Source organism: Oncorhynchus nerka, linkage group LG10 (assembly GCF_034236695.1).
Source record: "Oncorhynchus nerka isolate Pitt River linkage group LG10, Oner_Uvic_2.0, whole genome shotgun sequence".
In the NCBI taxonomy this organism is placed as follows: domain Eukaryota; kingdom Metazoa; phylum Chordata; class Actinopteri; order Salmoniformes; family Salmonidae; genus Oncorhynchus; species Oncorhynchus nerka.
In genome coordinates, this window is record NC_088405.1 from 55748717 (window position 1) to 55775121 (window position 26405).

The window sequence follows — 26405 nt, forward strand, 5'->3', positions numbered from 1 at the left end:
ACTTCAGAGGAGTCCCACACTTGTCATAGAGCAAAATGGAGAACACCATTATGTTTGTGAGAGTCTCATCTTTCTATAGAGGGATCATAATAGTTCAGACACTACATATGATTTTGTGAGAAGACCGATTTTCGGGATGTCTCATGGTCTGACAAACACCGCTATAGCACTGTCACCTTTCGCTGCAGATGTGGAAGTGTTACATAGGCAGGTGTGGAAGTGTTACATAGGTAGATGTGAAAGTGTTACATAGGTAGATTGAAAGTGTTACATAGGCAGGTGTGGAAGTGTTACATACATAGGCAGATGTGGAAGTGTTACATACATAGGCAGATGTGGAAGTGTTACATAGGTAGGTGTGGAAGTGTTACATAGGCAGGTGTGGAAGTGTTACATAGGCAGGTGTGGAAGTGTTACATAGGCAGGTGTGGAAGTGTTACATAGGCAGGTGTGGAAGTGTTACATAGGCAGGTGTGGAAGTGTTACATAGGCAGATGTGGAAGTGTTACATAGGCAGATGTGGAAGTGTTACATAGGTAGGTGTGGAAGTGTTACATAGGCAGGTGTGGAAGTGTTACATAGGCAGGTGTGGAAGTGTTACATAGGCAGGTGTGGAAGTGTTACATAGGCAGGTGTGGAAGTGTTACATAGGCAGGTGTGGAAGTGTTACATAGGCATGTGTGGAAGTGTTACATAGGCAGATGTGGAAGTGTTACATAGGTAGATGGAAAGTGTTACATATGCAGGTGTGGAAGTGTTACATACATAGGCAGATGTGGAAGTGTTACATACATAGGCAGATGTGGAAGTGTTACATAGGCAGGTGTGGAAGTGTTACATAGGCAGATGTGGAAGTGTTACATAGGCAGGTGTGGAAGTGTTACATAGGCAGGTGTGGAAGTGTTACATACATAGGCAGGTGTGGAAGTGTTACATACATAGGCAGATGTGGAAGTGTTACATACATAGGCAGATGTGGAAGTGTTACATACATAGGCAGATGTGGAAGTGTTACATACATAGGCAGATGTGGAAGTGTTACATAGGCAGGTGTGGAAGTGTTACATAGGCAGGTGTGGAAGTGTTACATAGGCAGGTGTGGAAGTGTTACATAGGCAGATGTGGAAGTGTTACATAGGCAGGTGTGGAAGTGTTACATAGGCAGATGTGGAAGTGTTACATAGGCAGGTGTGGAAGTGTTACATAGGCAGGTGTGGAAGTGTTACATAGGCAGATGTGGAAGTGTTACATAGGCAGGTGTGGAAGTGTTACATAGGCAGGTGTGGAAGTGTTACATAGGCAGGTGTGGAAGTGTTACATAGGCAGGTGTGGAAGTGTTACATAGGCAGGTGTGGAAGTGTTACATAATCAGATGTGGTGGATTGAGATGCATCCAATGCAAAAAAAAAAAAGATACTGTATCTCTAGTTTAAATTGACAGATTTTTTAATTATGCTAATTAGATTGCCACCTGGGCGCGAACATTGACCTTAGGGGGTTAAGGTAATAGTCATCATATTCCTAAATATACTTAAATTATAACTGTATACCATGACTTTACACCGTGGTCACGTTGCTGTTCCCCCTGCAATTTAGCAACATGCATTACCCAAAAACACAGGACATAGCTTTGGCTGACATACCAGAGCTACAGTATGTAAGTTCTAACCATTACTAATACAGAAATACCTATCTGTTTACCAGCATGACCCTCTGTAGTGGAAATATTAATACGCAAAAAGCATGATTAATAGAGTGAAACTAGCAGGAGCAACAAACAAATGTCATTGGCGGATGAGAATAAGGGTGCCTCATTTGGTAAGTTTGCCATATTGTAGCTTGCTCTCTGTTAATCTTTTTTTGTATCTGCATTAGCACAGAATACACTAAGTAACCAATTTATTAGGTACACCCATCTACCATCGGGTCGGTCCCCCTTTGCCTCCAAAACAGCCTGAATTCTTAAGCGCATGGAAACGTTGCTCAATTGGTATCAAGGAACCTGATGTGACACCAGGCAGGATGGGGCCATGGACTCATGCTGGTTACGCCAAATCCTGCCTATGCCATCAGCATGACGCAACAGGAACCGGGATTCGTCGGACCAGGCAATGTTTTTCCACACCTCGGTTGTCCAGTGTTGGTGATGGCGGGCACGCTGGAGCCACTTCTTCTTGTTGTTAGCTGATTGGAGTGGAACCCGGTGTGGTCGTCTGCTGCAATAGCCCATCCATGACAAGGACCGATTAAATGCACGTTCCGAGATGCCATTCCGCATACCACTGTTGTACTGCGCCGTTATTTGCCTGTTTGCGGCCCGCCGGTAAGCTTGCGCCATTCTTGCCATTCTCCGTCGACCTCTTATCAACAATCTGTTTTCACCACAGGACTGCTGCTGACTGGATGTTTTTTGTTTGTCGTACCATTCTCGGGAAAACTCTAGACACTGTCGTGCGTGAAAAGCCCAAGAGTCCGGCAGTTTCTTAGATTCTGGAATCGTCAAGCCTGGCATCGACGATCATACCACGTTCAAAGTTGCTTGGGTCACTTGTTTTGCCCATTCTAATGTTCACTCGAACAGTAACTGAATGCCTCGATGCCTGTCTGCCTGCTTTATATAGCAAGCCACTGCCACGTGACTCACTGTCTGTAGGAGCGAACCCTTTTCGCGAACGGGGCGGTGTACCTAATATATAGGCTACTGAGTGGACATGAACCCAATTCTATCCAAGACCCTGACAATTCTAAAACCCGAAAAAAGACATCGTGTTGATTTATGGGCATGATGCGTCGTGTCACACCCATAGTTTTAGAACTCAATGGTTAGTGCTGAAAAAAAGACATGTATTCTGCCATCTGAATACAAACTTCTAACAACCCCCTAACTTCAGCTGTATGTTGAATAATCACTGTGTGCACCAATATCACATTATCTGCTTTGTGTCTTTTGAAAATGACCTATTTTCAATAAGCATGATATAAATCTTCAGGATGTATTCCATTGTTTTCATCCTGCCTTATATTGAAGCATTGCCTGCTTACATGTTGTACGATATTAGGGAAATACAGCTGAATGTATTCAACTGAAATGTGTCTCCCACATTTAACCCAACCCCCCTGAATCAGAGGGGTGCAGGGGACTGCTTTAATCAATATCCATGTTTTCAGCACCCAGGGAACAGTGGGTGAAAACACCATCCAACCTGGAACTGAGTGAGTAATGTTTAGTCTGAAGCTATATTTTATTTCCAAAAGCCAAGAAGGAAAATACATGACATTACTTTATAAGGACTGAATGATAAAGAAGAAGAAGTTAAGGCCGCCAAGCTTGATACAACCTCAAGTAGCACTGACGTGTCAAGTGAGAGACGTCAAAGCCCTTTAGCCCAACAATGGCAGGAGAGTCGCACAGTCTACTCCAATCCAATTGAGAGGCCTTGGAAGCTGCCTGGCGCTGTTCAGAGGTAATTAAAATACAGTACCCTGTGTATGTAAAGAATAATAAGACAAGAAAAGAGTACAAAATGAAGGTCCTTATTGAAAATCAAGAGACACTTTTTGATGACTATTATAAAAATGGGAACATTAGCAACCTCATCTTCCACACAGACCATCCCCTGGCATGGCACAGTGCTATATTAACATTATATTAACATTATATTACCCCTCTGTTAAGAGGGGGGGGGGGTGTTACCAAGAGGTGGAAACTCAGGATACAAGACAATGAGGACCCAGAGTCAGCTAATATACATCTCTATAAGTCTGGAACAGTATTGGTACAGGGCAACCCCAAATAGTTTCAGCTGGACTTTCACCTAATCAAATAATTAGCTCAGCGGGAGAAGCTCTCCCTTGAGAAAGATACCCCCAGCCCGAGCAGGTCAGACCAGACCTCTTCATTATATAACCCCAAGGACAAGCAACCCCAAGCGGAAAGTCAACCTCCCAGCACAGAGTACTACTCCCTCATTGAAATGAAGGATACATTTACCCAGCTGGAGGTAAGGCAGGTGGAGCTGGAACAGCAGGTGATTACACTCCAGTCAGCACAGATCCAGACAACAGTCCAGCACAACAAAAAAACCTTAACCAGACCCGGAGTGCTGGAGGTGGAGAGAGACATATCTGCACTCTGGACTGTGGTGAGACAATTTCAACATGATAAAAAGCAGGAGCAGGAGAAGAACAGAGCACTAGAGGAGAGGATCAGACTGCTAGAGGAGAGGTTGAGTGGAATGGCGTGTGACAGAGAACAACCCACTAGAGAGCTGGCCACCCCCGGCAGAGAAGCCAGCAGAACAGCCCACCTCAGCTCCCAACAAAAGTCTCGACACCACAGCAGAACAGGCCACCCCAGACCCTGGTCATAGCCCCGACATCACAGCAGGACAGACAAATGGAGAACCCCAAGCCCAGGGGATCTCACCCCCTCTGAGCACCCCCCCTGTCAGCCACCCTGATAGCCCTCCTGACAATCCCCCCCACACCCACTGAGGACATACACAAGACACAGATTGTACTTCGCAAACGGAAAATATATACAACAATTTTTTTTTAAACCAAACACATTGTGTCTAAACTCTGGTGTCCAAACACCCATCACGCCCTAGACCTTCTATCTGAGGACCAACTAGGTTCACCTAGCCACATAATAATAATTCTTCCTAGGTTTTGGCCTTTCTAGGGAGTTTTTCCTAACCACTGTGCTTCTACACCTGCATTGCTTGCTGTTTGGGGATTTGGCTGGGTTTCTGTACAGCACTTTGATATATCAGCTGATGTAAGAAGGGCTATATAAATACATTTGATTTGATTTGATAATACACACAGGCACAAACGATCTGAGAGCCCAGCAGGAAAGGGTGGCCACAGCACTCAAGGGAGTGATAGAAAAAGCTTCTTCTACTACCCCAATGCACCCTGCTATCACAAAAAGATGTCCACCCTGCTACCATACAGCGAGTAAACGCAAGTATTTGGCCTCAAAACCAAATATTTTCCTGGCCCACCACTCTACCCTGGACTTGAACCGCCTCTATGACCAGGTCCACCTATACAAGGCAGCAGTGCCCACCTTCGACCGGACCCTAAAGGACATCGCTCTCAAACACAGCCCCAACACTTCACACAGGAGCAATAGAACAATAGGCACCCCGCCCAGACCAGCGAGACACTCTCCCAGACTTGCGGGACCCCCCCACAAAGCCTTCACTATCTCATCCTGGAATATCCAAGGCCTGAGGTCATCTGCCTTTGGCCTAAAGAGCAGGAACCTGGACTTCATCAAAGAAATCGTAAATACGGACATTGTCATCCTACAAAGAAACATGGTATAGAGGAGACGGACCCACTGGTTGCCCTCTAGGTTACAGAGAGCTGGTTGTCCTGTCCACCAAACTACCAGGTGTGAAACAGGGAAGGGACTCAGGGGGTATGCAAATTTGCTATAGAGCAGACTTAATTCACTCCATTAAATTAGTAGAAACAGGAACAGTTTACATTTGGCTAGAAATTCAAAAGGAAATGATCTTAAAAGAGAAAAATGTCCTCCTGTGTGGTACCTATATCCCCCCCACTAGAATCCCCATACTTTAATGAAGACAGTTTCTCCATCCTGGAGGGGGAAATTAATCATTTTCAGGCCCAGGGACATGTACTAGTCTGTGGCGACCTAAATGCCAGAACCCTAGGCTACCCTGGGGCGGCAGGGTAGCCTAGTGGTTAGAGCGTTGGACTAGTAACCGGAAGGTTGCAAGGTCAAATCCCTGAGCTGACAAGGTACAAATCTGTCGTTCTGCCGCCCCATCTGTCGTTCTTCAGTTAACCCACTGTTCCTAGACCGTCATTGAAAATAAGAATTTGTTCTTAACTGACTTAAAAATAAAAAACTGACACCCTCAGCACACAGGGGGACAAACACCTGGGTATGTACATAGTCAATGATAGGCTTCGAGGGGACTCTTACGGTAGGTACACCTATAGCTCATCTCTTGGCAGTAGTACTGTAGACTACTTTATCAATGACCTCAACCCAGAGTCTCTCAGAGCATTCAGTCAGCCCACTTTCAGATCACAACAAAATCACAGTCTACTTGAACCGAGCAATAGTCAATCATGAGGCATTAAAGCCAAAGGAACTGAATAATATTAAGAAATGCAGCATCTAGATCTTCTGCACAGACTCTGCCAGACCTGGCCTCTGACAGTAAATCTCAGTAAGACCAAAATAATGGTGTTCCAAAAAAGGTCCAGTCGCCAGGACCACAAATACAAATTCCATCTAGACACCATTGCCATAGAGCACACAAAAAAACAACACCTACATTGGCCTAAACATCAGCACTTCCACAAAGCTGTGAACGATCGGAGAGACGAGGCAAGAAGGGCCTTCTATGACATCAAAATGAACATAAAATTCGACATACCAATTAGGAACTGGCTAAAAATATTTGAATCAGTTATAGAACCCATTGCCCTTTATGGTTGTGAGGTCTGGGGTCCGCTCACCAACCCAAGAATTCACAAAATGGGACAAACACCAAATGGAGACTCTGCATGCAAAATTCTGCAAAAATATCCTCCATGTACAATGTAAAACCCCAAATAATGCATGCAGAGCAGAATTAGGCCGATACCCACTAATTATCAAAATCAAGAAGAGTTGTTAAACTCTACAACCACCTAAAATGAAGCGATTCCCAAACCTTCCATAACAAAGCCATCACCTACAGAGAGATGAACCTGGAGAAGAGTCCCCTAAGCAAGCTGGTCCTGGGGCTCTGTTCACAAACAGAAACGCATCCTACAGAGCCCCAGGGCATCAACACCATTAGACTCAACCAAATCATGAGAAAACAAAAAGATAATTACTCAACACATTGGAAAGAATGGCCTTAAACAGAGAGTACACAGTGGCAGAATACCTGACCACTGTGACTGACCCAAACTTAAGGAAAGCTTTGACTATGTACAGACTCAGTTTACACAGATCCACAAACAATTAGAAAACAAACCCGATTTTGATCAACTCCCATGTCTATTGGGTGAAATAACACAGTGTGCCATCACAGCAGCAAGATTTGTGACCTGTTGCCTCAAGAAAAGGGCAACCAGTGAAGAACAAACACCATTGTAAATACAACCCATATTTATGTTTATTTATTTCCCCTTTTGTACTTTAACCACTTGCACAGCGTTACAACACTGTACAGTACATATACATAATACAACATTTGTAATGACTTTATTATTTTGGAACTTCTGTGAGTGTAATGTTTACTGTTCATTTAAATTTTTTATTCCACTTTTGTATATTATCTACTTCACTTGCTTTGGCAATGTTAACATATGTTTCCCATATGTTTCCCAATAAAGCCCCTTGAATTGAATTGAGAGAGGGGGGGGGCACAAACTCCACTCCTCCCTAAACTTGAGGGAGAGATCTGGATGGCCCAACGGTAGATGTAAGAGACAGAAGAATGTGAGGCTGTGAGTACTCATATTCTTGAAAATAATAATTGAAGATAAGAGATTAAGGATTAAACCTTTTAAAATGGGCTAATTCTGTCTAGCCAAATGCTCTCCGCTATATACAGTACACACCAAGAAACAAACGCTCAAACAAAAATGACAGAAGAATCTGTCGCCTCTCTAGATGTAGATAAAGAGGCAAAATGGATTTATTGAATTAAAACACAGACCCGTTCCATTTCCTTCCTTGCTGATGCTTGTATAAAAAGATCAATTAGTCACATCTTTATTCATGATTCCCACCCATCAACCTTCAGTAGCAATAAGCATGTTCACAAAAGAGCAAACTACTCCTTGTTATGCCAAACTGACAGAAAAAAAACTGCACAAGCAGACGAGAAGCTTTTGGTGTGGAAAGTCGCCGAAAGCAATGAACAAACGCTGCGTTGATTCTATTTTTTTCCAGCCACGGGGATCGTAGCTTTTTTTTCAGCATGTCAAGAAAGGGTCTGTGTTTAATGCAAGGCAAATATATACTGAACAAAAATATAAACGCAACATGTAAAAAATCCATACGCACAAAAAGCTTATTCTGCTCAAATTTGTTTACATCCCTGTTAGTGAGCATTTCTCCTTTGCCAAGATAATCCATCCACCTGACAGGATTGGGCAGTACGTCCAACCGGTCTCACAACCGCAGACCACGTGTAACCACGCCAGCCCAGGACCTCGGAATTCGGATCGCACTCTTTGAACTTCTGCTTCCCTGGCCAAGTCACACCAGTAATTCTATGGAGAAAACCTTGAAAGCACAAAACAGCGGGAACACACTGTAAAAGCATTGTTTGCATTCTAGTGTGAATGTTCAAGTCACTTCTCTTTTTCCCCATACTTCCCCCATGTTAAGCATTTTTCCAGTTTTAATTGCAATTTCTCTGCAACTCTCTGCTAGCTATTCCCTCTCTTCTATCAGCTTTTTTCCCTCTCTCCTTTAAGAATTTAGTCCATCCCTTTTAAGGCATTCATCCGTGTTAATGATGTCACATGGAGGGTGTTAATTCTGAAGTAGAAACCCAGTGGAAACACCGAAGCACTTTTCCCACTTCGAAAAAGAAATCAATGAAAACGCAGGGAGTGTACACAGATGTAATAGGTGGGGCTGGGAGATTTGAAGATAGAGAGAGAACACACAGAGAGAGACAAATAGAGCGAGACTAAGGAGCCTTATGGTGACTTCAGAGTATTGTGGCCTTTCAGGACCTACTGTAGAAGTGTTGCACCTGCTCCACTGCCTGCGAAACCACAAGGATTCCTTCCGGTCATGTCGGACCACCGTTTTTTTTGTGCCAAGCTTTTTCATCGAAACCCTAACGTTCTTCACACTTCTCCCCTGCCCCCCAACACAACCCAGGCAGAGATCCCATGTGATAAATAAACGTAGCCCAGTTGTGTTTGGCTTAGCAGGGCGTAGATATCGTCTGTTTGTTTTCCTTTTAGACCTGGATAGGCTACTGAGTCAAGGTGGGGAACTCATTTGAAGATAAAAAAGGAATGAGAAAAAAAGAGCAGAGCCAATCAGGGCCAAGTGGCACAGCAGATTCAAAGAGCAGCTGGTGCTCCTCCAGGGAGGGAGTGATTGATTTCTCATGAACAGAGTACAGGGAGAAAACACACACACAAAAAAAACATCCCACAGAGGGGAGAGGAGAGAGATCTGCAGACACCATTGAAAGAAGAAGACAGAGAAGAGCATCTCTTCTTTCTTCCTCCTCCGTTCTCCCCTAGTGATAGGGGGTGGCTTGGGATTGACCGGATTCTCAACATGTGTGTAGGAGGAACCAAACGAGCAGGAGAGGGCAGGTGCCACTCTCAGTCCCCCACTCCCACAGCCTATAGGAGCATATGGAGGAGGGCCTGGCTCGCAAACAGCACCAGCCTGCTACAGTATGCTCTAATTAGGGTCTCCGAGGCTGCATCTGACGATGGATCACTAATGCTGAGCCAAAACATAAACAACCATTAGCGACTGAAATGTCTGTGCAGCTGTGCCTGACTTTCAGCCAATGTTCTTAAGTGCCTTAAATTATGTACTTGACTTTCAGCACGGCCTGCTTTAATCTTTACTCTAGCCCTAGCTTAAGTAGAACCCCGACTCTGAATGTATATGCTATATCTTACACGCAAGGTTGCCTCTTAACCTGACTGTAGTGTATCTGATGGTTCCTGCCATGTTACTGGCTTCGTTAATGCAAGTCTTCGTGCATATGTTGAAACAGCTGGAGGGAACGGCACTCTAGGAGTGCATGATCACTCAGAAAGATTCAAGGGCTGAATTAAATGTCAGAATGTTTACACATCAAAATCTGACATGGAATTTTTTATTCATGAAAGGATTTCACATTGCCAGGGATATGTACTGCCCGGTCTGTCTCTAGTGTGGTGCGGGCATAAGATGTGAGAGCATATTTTGATAGGTTATGGACTATTCTGTTTAGAAATATACGAATAAAACAAAGTCCTAAAGGAGTAAAGCCAGTATACAGTATGAGGGACCATGAAAAAACAGACAGGGAAAAATATAAAAGAAAGACACACTGCAATCTATGATCCCCTGTGGTTTATTGGCAACAACGATCAAGAGTCCATTTACAAAGAACAAGCCCATAGAGAGAGACATAAATGAACAGTTCCTTCCTATGATATGTCTCCCCCAAAATAAGTGCATTCCTCATATGGGAATGGTCTTGATGACAAATTAATCATACATTTTCCAAGGTCCTCTTCTCTTGTAATTGTGATAAGGGCCACTATGGCATATTGCACATTAATTAAAAAGGAGGCATCAAAATTCTACCATCTAATGAAGTCTGTCAGGACATTAATTTCCTCTATTCTTTTGTTTATTCATTACAACTAAAAACATCCACAAATCCTGATGGTCTGGATAGGAACTTCTTCACTTTGATGATTCTATTTACACTGAACAAAAATATCAACACAATGTAAAGTCTAGGTCCCATGTTTCATGAGGTGAAATAAAAGATCCCAGACATTTTCCATACGCACAAAAAGCTTATTTTTCGCAAATTTGTCTACATCCCTGTTAGTCAGTATTTATCCTTTGCCAAGATAATCCATCCACCTGACAGGTGTGGCATATCAATTAGCTAATTAAACAGCATGATCATTACACAGATGCACCTTGTGCTGGGGACAATAAAAGGCCACTCTAAAATGGGCAGTTTTCTCACACAACACAATGCCACAGATGTCTCAAGTTTTGAGGGAGCGTGCAATTGGCATGCTGACTGCAGGAATGTCCACCAGATCTGTTGCAGAGAATGTAATGTTAATTTCTCTACCATAAGCCGCCTCCAATGTCATTTTAGAGAATTTGGCAGTATGTTCAACCGGCCTCACAACCGCAGGCCACGTGTATGGCGTTGTGAGGGCGAGCGGTTGTGAGGCCGATTGGACGTACTGCAATTGTCATTTGAATGCACAAAAATACAGTGACAAGATCCTGAGGTCTATTGTGAGGCCCTTTTTTAAATAATATATAACTAACAGATGCATATCTCTATCTCTATTCCCATAGATTAGTGCCTAATGAATTTATTTAAATTGAAATATTTCCTCATAGGTACTGTAATTTAGTCAAATCAATGAAATGATTGCATGTTGCTCCATATTGTTGTTCAGTATAGATAGGATAAACTATTTAATTTGAGTGAAAAGCAACTGACTGATATTCAGACTGAATGTGAACTGACTTTGAGCAGTGGCTCTTGAGGTTACCTATCATCGTATTTACCTGTCTTCCACACTGGCCTGGTTTTACACAAACATACCTCAGGTAGGAAAGTCACTAACAGGGCAAATGATCTGTTTAATTGGGCATTACATGAGAATAAATAAATATGATGTAAACACTCTTGAAATAGAAGTCAGCACATTTTCTACAGTTTGGCAACACGTTTCTCTGCTGGTATCTCTTGTAATGTGACTTCAGCTTACAGTCCACGGCAGTCCAACATAGCTTGCTCTTTTATGTGTCATTTTGTCTGTACATCCTCGGCAGTCTCCAAGCAGCAGATAACAGATATAGAGGACCATTGTACTCCTGCCTTGCTCCCCTCCCTCGCTGTCTGTCTGGACCGTGGGCAGTGTATCATATCCCACAGGCCACAGCCACGGAAGCTGGCACTCCATTTAAGGGGGTGTGGTTATGTTCAGCGGCTGCAGGGCAGACTGACTCCCTCCCTCCCAGCAAGCACACACCGCTCCTATTTTCCTAGTGCCTGCACAGCTCACTGTGGTTGTGTGTGTTTTGTTTCTAGGTAGAAGCCTTCCAATCAAGTGTCCTGTCCACCCTCAGCTCCTCGGGAGCTCTTACCCATAGAAAAAAATACTACTAAAAAATAAAGGGAACACGAAAATAACACATCCTAGATCTGAATGAATGAAATATTCTTATTAAATACTTTTTTCTTTACATAGTTGAATGTGCTGACAACATAATCACACAAAAATTATCAATGGAAATCAAATTTATCAACTCAGGAGGTCTGGATTTGGAGTCACACTCAAAATTAAAGTGGAATACCACTCTACAGGCTGATCCAACTTTGATGTAATGTCCTTAAAACAAGTCAAAATGAGGCTCAGTAGTGTGTGTAGCCTCCACGTGCCTGTATGACCTCCCTACAATAACTGGGCATGCTCCTGATGAGGTGGCGGATGGTCTCCTGAGGGATCTCCTCCCAGACCTGGACTAAAGCATCCGCCAACTCCTGGACAGTCTGTGGTGCAACTAGACGTTGGTGGATGGAGCGAGACATGATGTCCCAGATGTGCTCAATTGGATTCAGGTCTGGGGAATGGGCGGGCCTGTCCATAGCATCAATGCCTTCCTCTTGCAGAAACTGCTGACACACTCCAGCCACATGAGGTCTAGCATTGACTTGCATTAGGAGGAACCCAGGGCCAACCGCACCAGCATATGGTCTCACAAGGGGTCTGAGGATCTCATCTCGGTACCTAATGGCAGTCAGGCTACCTTTGTGGCCCCCCAAAGAAATGCCACCCCACACCATGACTGACCCACCGCCAAACCGGTCATGCTGGAGGATGTTGCAGGCAGCAGAACGTTCTCCACGGCGTCTCCAGACTGTCACATGTTCTCAGTGTGAACCTGCTTTCATCTGTGAAGAGCACAGGGCGCCAGTGGCGAATTTGCCAATCTTGGTGTTCTCTGGCAAATGCCAAACGTCCTGCACGGTGTTGGGCTGTAAGCACAACCCCCACCTGTGGACGTCGGGCCCTCATACCACCCTCATGGAGTCTGTTTCTGACCGTTTGAGCAGACACATGCACATTTGTGGCCTGCTGGAGGTCATTTTCACTGTCAGGGCTCTGGCAGTGCTCCTCCTGCTCCTCCTTGCACAAAGGCAGAGGTAGCGGTCCTGCTGCTGGGTTGTTGCCCTCCTACGGCCTCCTCCACATCTCCTGATGTACTGGCCTGTCTCCTGGTAGCGCCTCCATGCTCTGGACACTACGCTGACAGACACAGCAAACCTTCTTGCCACAGCTCGCATTGATGTCCCATCCTGGATGAGCTGCACTACCTGAGCCACTTGTGTGGGTTGTAGACTCCGTCTCATGCTACCACTAGAGTGAAAGCACCGCCAGCATTCAAAAGTGACCAAAACATCAGCCAGGAAGCATAGGAACTGAGAAGTGGTCTGTGGTCCCCACCTGCAGAACCACTCCTTTATTGGGGGTGTCTTGCTAATTGCCTATAATTTCCACCTGTTGTCTATTCCATTTGCACAACAGCATGTGAAATTTATCAATCAGTGTTGCTTCCTAAGTGGACAGTTTGATTTCACAGAAGTGTGATTGACTTGGAGTTACATTGTGTTGTTTAAGTGTTCCCTTTATTTTTTTGAGCAGTGTATATTGTACTATGGTCTAAATACTGTAGTATTAGTATATTTATACTGAAGTATACTATAGTATACTGAAGTCCGCACAAACACTATAGTGAAAACTAGTATTCACTATAGTGTTTTTGCTGACATAACTTCAGTATACTATAGTGTTAAACTGTAGTGTTTTTGCGGACATGATCGTAGTATACTGTAGTATTTACTGTCATGTTTTTGCGGACATGACTGTAGTATACTATAGTATTCACGGTAGTGTTTTGTATATTGTATATTGTAGTAACACCTGCCAATAGACTACGCCTATTGTTTAATGAGGGGGACACATCAACCAGAACATAAGACACAGGTTCATGATATGCCACCTATTGAGTTGGGTCAACAGTTTTGAGCAATGCAATGGACCAGACAACACATCATTACAATTGTAACAACTAGACAGGTTAGACAGGTTCTAGAACCATTAAAAGGAGTCAGTACAGAGGCAGATAAGAACAACCAACGCTTATTAAAACGTTTAGAGGATTAAGTTAGCATGTTTGACCTAGATAAACAACACAAATTAATAAGACTTCTGAGATCTGTTACTTTCACTACAAAAAACACGGCAGTGAATACTATAGTATACTACAGTCATTTCCTCAAAAACACTCCAGTGAATACTATAGTATATTATAGTCATGTCCGCAAAAACACTACAGTAAATACTATAGTATACTACAGTCATGTCCCCAAAAACACTACTGTGAATACTATAGTATACTAAAGTAATTTCCGCAAAAACACTACAGTGAATAGTACAGTAAACTCTAGACCACCTTTACTCCACACACAGAGACAGGTACAAAGCTCTCCTTCGCCCTCCATTTGGCAAATCTGACCATAATTCTATCCTCCTGATTCCTGCTTACAAGCAGAAACTCAAGCAGGAAGCACCAGTAACTCGGTCAATAAAAAAGTGGTCAGATGAAGCAGATACTAAACTACAAGACTGTTTTGCTAGCACAGACTGGAATATGTTCCGGGATTCTTCCGATGGCATTGAGGAGTACACCACATCAGTCACTGGCTTCATCAATAAGTGCATTGATGACGTCCCCCCCACAGTGACTGTACGTACATACCCCAACCAGAAGCCATGGATTACAGGCAACATCCGCACTGAGCTAAAGGGTAGAGCTGCTGCTTTCAAGGAGCAGGACACTAACCCGGAAGCTTATAAGGAATCCCGCTATGCCCTCTGATGAACCATCAAACAGGCAAAGCGTCAATACAGGACTATGATTGAATCGTAATACACTGGCTCCGATGCTCGTCAGATGTGGCAGGGCTGGCAAACTATTACAGACTTCAAAAGAGAAGCATAGCTGCGAGCTGCCCAGTGACACGAGCCTACCAGACGAGGTAAATTACTTCTATGCTAGCTTCGAGGCAAGTAACACTGAAAAATGCATGACAGCATCAGCTGTTCCGGACGACTGTGTGATCACAGGACCTTTAAGCAGGCCGCAGGGCCAGACGGATTACCAGGACGAATACTCTGATGATCGCTGACCAACTGCCAAGTATTCACTGACATTTTCAACCTGTCCCTGACTGAGTCAGTAATACCAACATGTTTCAAGCAGACCACCATAGTCCCTGTGCCCAAGAACACTAAGGTAACCTGCCTAAATGACTACCGACCCGTAGCACTCACGTCTGTAGCCATGAAGTGCTTTGAAATTCTGGTCATGGCTCACATCAAAACTTGAAACCCACTCCAATTTGCATACCGCCCCAACAGATCCACAGATTATGCTCTCTCTATTGCACTCCACACTGCTCTTTTCCACTTGGACAAAAGGAACACCTATGTGAGAATGGTGTTCATTGACTACAGCTCACCACAAGTAACCTCAAAGCTCATCACTATGCTAAGGACCCTGGGACTAAACACCTCCTTCTGCAACTGGATCCTGGACTTCCTGACAGGCCACCCCCAGGTGGTAAGGGTAGCTAACAACACATCCGCCACATTGATCCTCAACACGGGGCCCTTCAGGGGTGCATGCTCAGTCCCCTCCTGTACTCCCTGTTCACTCATGACTGCATGGCCAGGCAAGACTCCAACACCATCATTAAGTTTGCCGATGACACAACAGTGGTAGGCCTGATGACAGACAACGACGAGACAGCATATAGGGAGGAGGTGTAAGGGATTTCCTCCTCTTCTTCCGAAGAGGAGAGGCGAAAAGGATCGGAGGACCAATATGCGGGGTGGTAAGTGTCCATGGTTCTTTTAATAAGAAATAGTACACATGAACAACTGAATACAAAAACAATAAACGTGGAATTCACGAAACCCAAAACAGTACTGTGTGGTGAAAAACACAGACACGGAAACAAACACCCACAAACACACAATGAAACCCAGGCTACCTAAGTATGATTCTCAATCAGAGACAACTAATGACACCTGCCGAAACATAGAAATCCCCAAATCATAGAAAAACAAACAAACTGCCCACCCCAACTCACGCCCTGACCATACTAAACAATGACAAAACAAAGGAAATAAAGGTCAGAACGTGACAGGAGGTCAGAGACCTGGCTGTGTTGTGCCAGGACAACAACCTCTCCCTCAACGTGGTCAAGACAATGGAGATGATTGTGGACTACAGAAAAATATTCTCATCAATGGGGCTGTATTGGAGCAGGTTGAGAGCTTCAAGTTCCTTGGTGTCCACATCAACAAACTATCATGGGCCAAACACACCAAGACAGTCGTGAAGAGGGCACGACAAAGCCTATTCCCCCTCAGGAGACTGAAAAGATTTGGCATGGGTCCTCAGATCCAAAAAGTTCTACAGCTGCACCATCGAGAGTATCCTGACCGGTTGCATCACTGCCTGGTGTGGCAACTGCTCAGTCTCCTACCGCAAGGCACTACAGAGGGTAGTGCGTACGTGGTTTCAGAGGAAGGCACTAAAAATGATCAAAGACTCCAGCCAAACTTGCCATGGACTGTATTCTCTGTGGTACCTTAGCAGCTTCTACCTCCAAGCCATAAGACTCATGAACAGCTATTTACACCCTCATCTTTTACGCTGTTGCTGCTCTTTGTTTATTATTTATGCATAGTCACTTTAACTCTACCTACATGTACAGTTGAAGCCGGAGGTTTACATACACTTAGGTTGAAGTCATTAAAACCTGTTTTTTAACCACTCCACAAATTTGGTGTTAACAAACTATGGTTTTGACAACTCGGTTAGGACATCTACTATGTGCATGACAAGTAATTTTCCCAAAATTGTTTACAGACAGATTATTTCACATATAATTCATTGCATCATAATTTCAGTGGGTCAGACGTTTACATACACTAAGTTGACTGTGCCTTTAAACAGCTTGGAAAATTCCAGAAAATTATGTCTCCTAGAGATGAACGTACTTTGGTGCGAAAAGTGCAAATCAATCCCAGAACAACAGTAAAGGACCTTGTGAAGATGCTGGAGGAAACGGGTACAAAAGTATCTATTCCCACAGTAAAAAGAGTCCTCTATTGACATAACCACTCCTTCGTTTCCCGGGTGGTGTGTTTGGGATCATTGTCATGCTGAAAGACCCAGCCACGTTTCATCTTCAATGCCCTTGCTGATGGAAGGAGGTTTTCACTCAAAATCTCACGATACATGGCCCCATTCATTCTTTCTTTTACACGGATCAGTCGTCCTGGTCCCTTTGCAGAAAAACAGCCCCAAAGCATGATGTTTCCACCCCCATGCTTCACAGTAGGTATGGTGTTCTTTGGATGCAACTCAGCATTCTTTGTCCTCCGAACACGACGAGTTGAGTTTTTACCAAAAAGTTATATTTTGGTTTCATCTGACCATATGACATTCTCCCAATATTCTTCTGGATCATCCAAATGCTCTCTAGCAAACTTCAGATGGGCCTGGACATGTACTGGCTTAAGCAGGGGGACACGTCTGGCACTGCAGGATTTGAGTCCCTGGTGGCATAGTGTGTTATTGATGGTAGGTTTTGTTACTTTGGTCCTAGCTCTCTGCAGGTCATTCACTAGGTCCCCCCGTTTTGCTCACCGTTCTTGTGAACATTTTGACCCCACGGGGTGAGATCTTGCGTGGAGCTCCAGATCGATGGAGATTCTCAGTGGTCTTGTATGTCTTCCATTTCCTAATAATTGCTTCCATAGTTGATTTCTTCAAACCAAGCTGCTTACCTATTGTAGATTCAGTCTTCCCAGCCTTGCACAATTGGTGGCTGACTAAATACTTTTTTGCCCCACTGTACCTAAAGAAGAGTTAATCTCTTAGTGAGTTTTATGCAGTAGTAGTCCTGAATTTACCTCAGTGCCTCCCAAACTGAAAACAATAACTTAATTTTCAGTCTGGTTCTGCGGCAGTCTTGATTTTCCTACAAAAACATTGTCTGTCCTCCTTCTCTTCAAAATACGAGTTGCTGGAGGCGAACCTGGTTCCATGAGACCAACTCTCTCCCTGAGCTCCGTAATGATGAGCTGGCCCATGTATTCGTTAATTAACAGCTAGTCATTTTTCCTCTCTCTCTCCCCTCTCTCACTCATTTTCCAGTCCAATCTCTTTCTCCCTCACTTCCTCTCTCGTCCGCCCCTGCTGGGATTCTGACCTGTGCATGTGTGATGTGCTGTCAATCACACATTATCTTTGGTGTTCCAACAGCTCCTCCACATTTGGCTCTGAGGCAGAAACACATTTTGGCAACAGATTGTTTCAGGCCACCACGTCTGTCTGATTTGTTCCAGAAGAATCAGAGGCCAGGCAACAGCATTTCCATACAAACTGTGTGTGGGTACTATTCAGTATAGGACAGGCGATAGATAGATGATTTACACAGCTGAACATTTCCCCATTATGCTTTAATGGACATCAACAACCATATAATTTTGGTGTTGAGATCGATAACACTATTTGATTATAAATGATAATGACACAATCATTTCCTGTATCGATCAGCCAACGAGGATCTGATCAAGGTCACATTTAATTTACATGTGTCAATGTCCCCCGTTAGACATCATGCGTACTACTGTAGCTAGTTTTAGCACCGCATGAAAAGCAATTTTCCTCATGTGGATAATTGCATAATGACACACAACGCACATAATGAATCGCATTATGTTCTCAAATTGCTACCGTACATCAGACACAGTTAGGTAAACCCAGTGATGATGACAAGCATGTACACATCTTAGAGATGTTCTGATGCGGTCACATTAGATAGTGTAGATGTTGCATGTTTTCCCAATAAGCCACTCACTGGAGCATTTAGTGTTTCCTAATTGTCCACTTCACCTCTGACGTTTTCCTATCATCTCAATTATGTGACATGCCGAAAGGCAGTCCTCGGAGAGCAGTGTCAGGCAGCATGGAACATTGGGATTTTCCTGTGTCATAATCATGGTGTGGTCATTTTTATGAACAGACCAGATGATTACAGCCTCTCCACGGGTCATTACTTTCTTTAGAAACTTTTAGGGTGTGTTCTCCCTGATGCATTCTAATTGGCTCAATCTGTTTGGTCTAATCTTCAGAATGACCTTTGGATGAAAATATGGAACGTATGTATGATGTGTTATATTGTGCTGCCATCTCTCAATATCAAGATTATTTCACATGACTGTTTGTAGAAGCAAAAAGTCAGACGAAATAATCATTTGACACGCACGAGTGAGCAACTGCAGTAAACAATTCTGAGACTGCATAACAAATGTTTATGAGGGATACTTGGGAGACATAAGTTGCATTGCAATTACACAGCATGGACTTAAGAGAGCGGCTTAACGACTTGTAACTATGGCAACACAATACAGACTCTCATGGAAGTGGCCTATTAAGGATGCAAATTGTCTTCCTCCAGACTGTGCCCGTTAAGCTTTTAACACTTATTCCCGCCCTGAATATATGTTTATCATATTGTGACAGAGCGAAATGAAGACCGGTATGGTGGGAGAGAAGATGGAGGACTATTGTGAGAGCCCATTATAGTGAACGTCAATGGGTTTCCCCGAAGGGCACTTCTTTTTACCGGAGACTCAGAAACAATAGTTTTAATTATCAGTTAACCATCCTTATTACAACCTTCCTTTATTTTCCTGCTAGAGAACTAATATGGTGAGAGTCCCCTTGAGCAAGGGCACGATGATGGATGCATTCACCCTCAAACACCAACAGGAAAAATAGCTCTACCTAATTTGTTGGACCATTCACTGTACAGGGTTCCTTCCCAAGTTTTCATATCCAAGTGTTATTTGTCTTCCCTCGTCACAGAAAGTATAATTTGGTAGCTAAAACAGGGAACAATTACGAGAGAGAGAGAGAGAGAGAGAGAGAGAGAGAGAGAGAGAGAGAGAGAGAGAGAGAGAGAGAGAGAGAGAGAGAGAGAGAGAGAGAGAGAGAGAGAGAGAGAGAGAGAGAGATCTTGCCAAAAAGGCTACAGAGGGAAGGAGAGAGGTTTGTACCAGTTAATAATAAACCAACATGTGACATCTTTTGGCAAGGCTTAATGCATGCAGGGCCAGAGCAGAGTAATGTATCCAGCTACAGAGAAGCACAACGTCCACCTCCTAAACTCCATTTGCATCAGGAAGAGTCCATTTCAGTAAAACAAAAAACGGTTAGCTTGTAGACGGATGCTTTATAATCAAGCAAAAATAACTCCAGGGGACTGAAAATGATATCGCCTTTATTCATCTCTTGCACGATAAGGCTTTTTAACTGCTTCATTCTGGGCCATGCAGCGTACCACTGGCTAGCGTGTTGATACCGCGGGTCTCCAGTGTTTTTTAGCACAACAGAGTTGTGAAATGAGAGCAGAGCTTGGTGGGATCAAGACAGGCCCCGGGACTAGTTCTGTCATCTTCGTCAAGCAGGGTTCTACACAGTACCTGGGGCAGATTAGACTGCCCTCAATTTCATCACACCAGGCCTGTCAAGGCTAGCCCGCCAGAGAACAGGAGAATACACCACGACAGCGCAGACACAGGCACAAATGGGACGGAGCTACGTAAAACCTCCAGGGATACAGGAGAGGAAAGAGAGAGAGAGACAGAAGAGTAGAGAGTGAGGAGAACGAGAGAGAGAGAGAGAGAGAGAGAGAGAGAGATGGAGACAAGAGGAGAGAGGAGAAAGAGAGAAAGGAGTGAGAGAGTGACAGGAGGGGAGAGAGAGATACAGGAGAGGAATAGGAAAGACAGAGGTACAGGGAAGGTGAGAGGGAGAGAAACAGAGAGATAAGGGAGATGAGAGAGGAACAGAGATGAGAGAGCAACACTTCCTCTCAAGCCATCACCAAGATAACCCACAATTAAGGGATTGGACGGACAGCCTCTAAAGTCATCTGCGGACCACATAGACACTTACTGTAAGCGTTCTACACTTTGACCGGGATTTGCGTGTTCTTGTTATTGGCCTGATATTTGAGTTTTGCCTAAAATATCTGCCTGAATTTAGCTCTGATTCATCCGCTGTCGTGACGGTGGAGAAATTAGAGCAGACATGGCATATTGGGCCCAGTGAGGAGGCAGGATGAATGGTCCTGAGGGTAGGAGTTGGGGGAATGGTTGGGGGAATGGTCCTGAGGGGGAATGGTCCTGATGGGGAATGGGGCGAGGATTCGTCCGCTGTCGTGACGGTGGAGAAATTAGAGCAGACATGGCATATTGGGCCCAGTGAGGAGGCAGGATGAATGGTCCTGAGGGTAGGAGTTGGGGGAATGGTTGGGGGAATGGTCCTGAGGGGGAATGGTCCTGAGGGGGAATGGGGCGAGGATTCGTCCGCTGTCGTGACGGTGGAGAAATTAGAGCAGACATGGCATATTGGGCCCAGTGAGGAGGCAGGATGAATGGTCCTGAGGGTAGGAGTTGGGGAATGGTTGGGGGAATGGTCCTGAGGGGGAATGGTCCTGAGGGGGAATGGTCCTGATGGGGAATGGTCCTGAGGGGGAATGGTCCTGAGGGGGAATGGTCCTGAGGGGGAATGGTCCTGATGGGGAATGGTCCTGATGGGGAATGGTCCTGATGGGGAATGGTCCTGAGGGGGAATGGTCCTGAGGGGGAATGGTCCTGATGGGGAATGGTCCTGATGGGGAATGGTCCTGAGGGGGAATGGTCCTGAGGGGGAATGGTCCTGAGGGGGAATGGTCCTGATGGGGAATGGGGCGAGGATTCGTCCGCTGTCGTGACGGTGGAGAAATTAGAGCAGACATGGCATATTGGGCCCAGTGAGGAGGCAGGATGAATGGTCCTGAGGGTAGGAGTTGGGGGAATGGTTGGGGGAATGGTCCTGAGGGGGAATGGGGCGAGGATTCCTGAGACTGGCTGGGAGTGGCAACAGATGGGCAACTAGACCACTGGATCTGTGAGACACCAAGTTGTGAGTTGCCTGGGTATAGGTTGTCCTCCAATTTTGTTTTTGAAATGACGTAATACGCTGTTAATTAGATCTGTTTTCCCAGGCGTTAAACAGTCCTACTTTTTGGTAATTAATAAATAATTTCCAGAAACTCGCTGAATCCTTTTGATACTCAAAGGATGATTATGTTAATGTTAACCTAGCTAATTATTGCGTTGTAATTCAATTACGGTTTACGCTCCATATAATGCAGCCGATTGCACTCTGTTGTCTTCTCACTATTAGTAGATGGAAGCCTGCCTATTCAGAATGAGCAGTGGCTCTGCATGGCTCGATTCATTCATCTCGCATGCCAAACCTAATTGTGTGTGTGATTAAGACACATGCAATTCCTCCAGGCCTGCCCCATAACCAATTTCCTGATCTCTAAAATGAACCCATTCCATTCTAAAGCAGCTGACATGTGTCACTGAACATGAAAAGGATGTCTGAATATGTATTTGCATAAAAAGCCATTCTCCACTTGTTAGGTAACCAATAGGCTCTAGACTGTGTCGATGAGTCAACATTGTTTTGACTCGCATTCGTCTCGGTGGTCAAAGGGTTCAACGTGTCACTTCCTGTTGCACTGAATGGGCTTTTTGCATATAGCCGATGATGTCATGTTCAGTCAGTCACTCACTATAGGATTTACTGTGTTGACATACAGTACAGCCCAGTAGAAGATGCTTGCAGTATTCATTTGGCAGATAAGGGTAGTCCAATGCGACATTACCTTTAACACTCCTTCTGTAAGTATGACATAATTACAACAGTTTTGTCTCAGATATAATATAAATAACACAAAAAAATGGATGCATATTACATTATTTGGGATTAATTATTTGATAGGTCACGCTGGTCCTTTAGGGGTCACATTCTCACATTCTGCCATAATAAAATACTTACCATGTCTGTGTCTGACACCGGTCCAAAGCTGGTCACGTAGATATTTGTCCTCACCTCCGTCACACTCTCTGCTTGGACACGAAGAGAATACAAAGAGGCAGAGTTTAAGTACCTTTATGAAATGACAAAGGAGTGCTCCATCTCAGATGTTTCCCATTCTGAAGCAAAATTCTGGAGAATTTGGTTTTCAAACAGCTGTTTTTAAGTGGCAACTATATTTGAGAAAAATTCCAATCTGGTTTTTGTGCTCACCACAGCACAGAGACAGCCTTAGTTAAAGTGGTAAATGATCTTAGAGCCAACACAGATGCCACACAGCTCTCTGTCCTTGTACTCTTGAATTTAAGTGCTGCATTCAACACTGTTGACCATGATGTCCTTCTGGACAGACTGGAGGGGTGGGTTGGACTCTCCGGTCCAGTTCTAAATTGGTTTAGGACCTATTTAACCAGTTGAGAGTTTTTTTATCACCCTTGGTGAACAGAACTCAGAGAAAATACATATCACACGTGGCGTTCCAGAATGTTCTATTTTGGGTCCGGTACGGTTCAGTTTATACATGTTACCCTTTGGCAGTGTTATCAGAAAGCACAGCAATGATTTTCACTGCTACACCGACGATACACAACTTTCAATTTCTGTGTCATCAGAGGATTTTAGCTCAACGGATAAATTATTAGTCTTTATTAGTGATTTTAAATACTTGAATGGCTCACAACTTCCTCCAGCTAAATCAAGAAAAGACCGATGTACTATTTAAAAGAGATCTTAAATACATCTTTTTAGCTTTGCTTTTCCTCAGGGTGCTTTTTAGTCGTTCAGTTTTTGGCATTCTTTTGTTTTTTTATCTTATGTTTGTTGTGTCGTAAATATCTCCGCTATTATTATTTTTTATCCGTATTTTCCTGTGAAGCACATTGCTTTGCATTCCATGTCTGTAATGTGCCGTATAAATAAATCTTGATCTGATTTGACCAGTCCTTTCCCTGACCGCCAGACCTCATTGCTGCTCTGTCTGCTTCAGGTTAGTTGTTAATGTCAGTTCAGAAAAGTCAACTCACTTTCCAAACTACAAATCCAATGGTAGAGGCAGAGGCATGACTATTTCATGTCTCAACACTCTACGCCAAATAAACAAGACTGAACCTACTGTATGGAGATAGCCAGACTTTAAATCGGGGTTGTTTTCAGGGAGAGTGTTTGCATCATCATCATCAAAGTCACAAACGGAGATTAGAAACAAACTGAGATTAGAAGCGAGAAATGAGAAATGAGAGATGAGAAATCACAGGAATAATGAGGGTTGGCAGGACCACATTCAAATCATATCTAGGCCTGTTTAGAGGGACTTGTTTGTATTGGTGTCAGATGATGCTATTCACTGTGCATTGTCCTACGGTTTTCTACTGTGCATTATCCTTCAACTGGAAGTGCTTCCTATCTGGGGTAAACAACATGTCCGGTGTAACTGGGTGAAATGTGCAGTTTCAGAAGAGAGTTAAAGAAAAGACAAGAGATGTAACAGAGAGATGACAATGTGCTGCACATGAGTCATCCTAAATACGATGAAGGGAGTGCGGGGAATCACCTTGAAGTTATAAGGTTTCCCAATAGAGCCTCATGACCTTAACTTTGATTTCGTCAATTGTAGGATGTAAATGAATGTCTCTGTGCAAATTAGGGGCTTTTGATGTAAGGCTGTGAGTGGCTGTCTGCCAGTCGTTGCTCCTAGACAAACTGGAACCAATGGAATGCTTCCAGAACCTACCTTTATGGAATTTAGAGTTCCCCTGGCAACATGACATCAGCCATTAATCAAAATGCACATGCCGAGGTCTTTGGAATACAGAACACGTCCAATACATTTGGAGGGCACCTGAGATCTCTCTGTCTGGAAGGTCGGAGACTCATGGAAAGTGCACAGGTGGCATAGCTGATGTGGTGACACTTATCAGACATCCTAGTGGGGGTGGAATAGTGTGGGGGTGGAACAGTGTGGGGGTGGAACAGTGTGGGGTGGAACAGTGTGGGGGTGGAATAGTGTGGGGTGGAATAGTGTGGGGTGGAACAGTGTGGGGAGTGGAACAGTGTGGGAGTGGAACAGTGTGGGGGTGGAACAGTGTGGGGGTGGAACAGTGTGGGGGTGGAACAGTGTGGGAGTGGAACAGTGTGGGGGTGGAACAGTGTGGGGGTGGAACAGTGTGGGGGTGGAACAGTGTGGGGGTGGAACAGTGTGGGGGTGGAACAGTGTGGGGGTGCTCGACACTGTCAGCTTAAAACGTCACATGGATTTCATTTTCACACTCTCACCGACCTCTGACCAAGGATCCAAGAAATGACTTATAATAAGTTCAATTAAAAATATATACACAATGAACTTAAAATCATTAGCATACGGTCTTAATGCTGCCCTGATGATGATCTAGCATTAGCCTTCCTCCGCCAAGGCTGGGCCGTGCCCAGTGGGCAGGAAATCAGAGCTCTGCTGGACCTCTGGGATCTGAAGACTGGGCTTGCATGCCAAGTGTCAAGAAGCTGCTGTTTTAAATAGGGTCTTTGTAGCATTCTGCTAGCGATAAGCATCTCCTTGTGATGAGGATTAGTCATTTCACTGTTCCAAAAAGCAATCTGTTCAACATCTGAAGAGATGTACTCTCACTGTGATCAGGGAAACTGAGCTGGTAATGAAAACCATTGTCAGACTCTGTAGGATCAATGGAGGTCACTCTGACAAGGGAACCAATTCATCATGGGGTCACAGCCCCAAATCCATCACTGTACGCCACAGCTAGCTGCCTGGCTCGCTGGGCGTGGGCTGGCACCGCGGGGAGGCAGGGAGGAAGGAGAGAGGAGAGCAGGTGCTCTCTGTTTCAGTAGAGGCAGTGGCCAGCGGCTTGTTTTTAACTAGGTAGATAATTGTATTTCATTCCAGGTTCTGGTGCGCCATATCATGTGTTCAAGCTTTTGTCCCAGACCATCACTAACAGAGCTGATTCAGATAATTAAGGTCTTTATAAATAGCTGATTGATTCTTCAAGTTAAAACTAGCTTACTTTAATAGTTTAAGGTAGTAGAAGCAGACAGTTCGACATTACAAAAAGCTAATATGCTAGCTAGCTGATGAGCTCGTTGAAGCAAAGCATGGCTATATAGTGAATGTTTCAAACACAGTTCTATTAAAGTGGTGGATGGCAGACTCAGCAGCTTAGAGAGAATCCTACACATTGTGTGCGAGTCCAGAAAGCACCATAAGCAGTGTGTCTGGCTGTTAGAGGTAGGGAGGGGTAAGCAGTGTCTTCGCTCAACAAACCAGCCTACCTCCCAGCCCGGGGCGCAGGCGGTTGTCGTAGCCATCCAGCAGTCTGTCCAGGATCCGGGTGAAAATGGTGATGTTGTCTCTACTGTCGTCAGGCAACGGCTCTCTGTGCCCAACCACTGCCCTGCAGAGTGAGAGAGAGACAGAGCGAGAGAGAGAGAGAGGAGAGAGAGAAAGTGTTAGATTGAACACAGCAGACATCTTTGAGTCTTTCCTGTAGCATTGGTTCCTCCGGCTCCTCAGATCAGCCATGGGAAATACACTAAATAGAAAAAGCTGTCCGCAGCTTCACTTCGTGCTCATTATCAATTTCCTGTTTACAATGAG

At 44.4% G+C, this 26405-nt stretch overlaps 1 protein-coding gene across 1 annotated transcript in view; it reads right to left on the bottom strand.

Moving 5' to 3' along the window:
• Positions 1-26405, bottom strand: part of LOC115135667 (gamma-aminobutyric acid receptor subunit alpha-3-like) — a 117896-nt gene that overhangs the window by 63776 nt on the left and 27715 nt on the right. The window contains exons 2-3 of the mRNA XM_029670570.2: positions 26081-26202; positions 22763-22833 (exon numbers count right to left, since the gene is read on the bottom strand). Of these exons, the coding sequence (XP_029526430.1) occupies positions 22763-22833; positions 26081-26202 (193 nt within the window). The remainder of the gene's footprint in view (positions 1-22762; positions 22834-26080; positions 26203-26405) is intronic.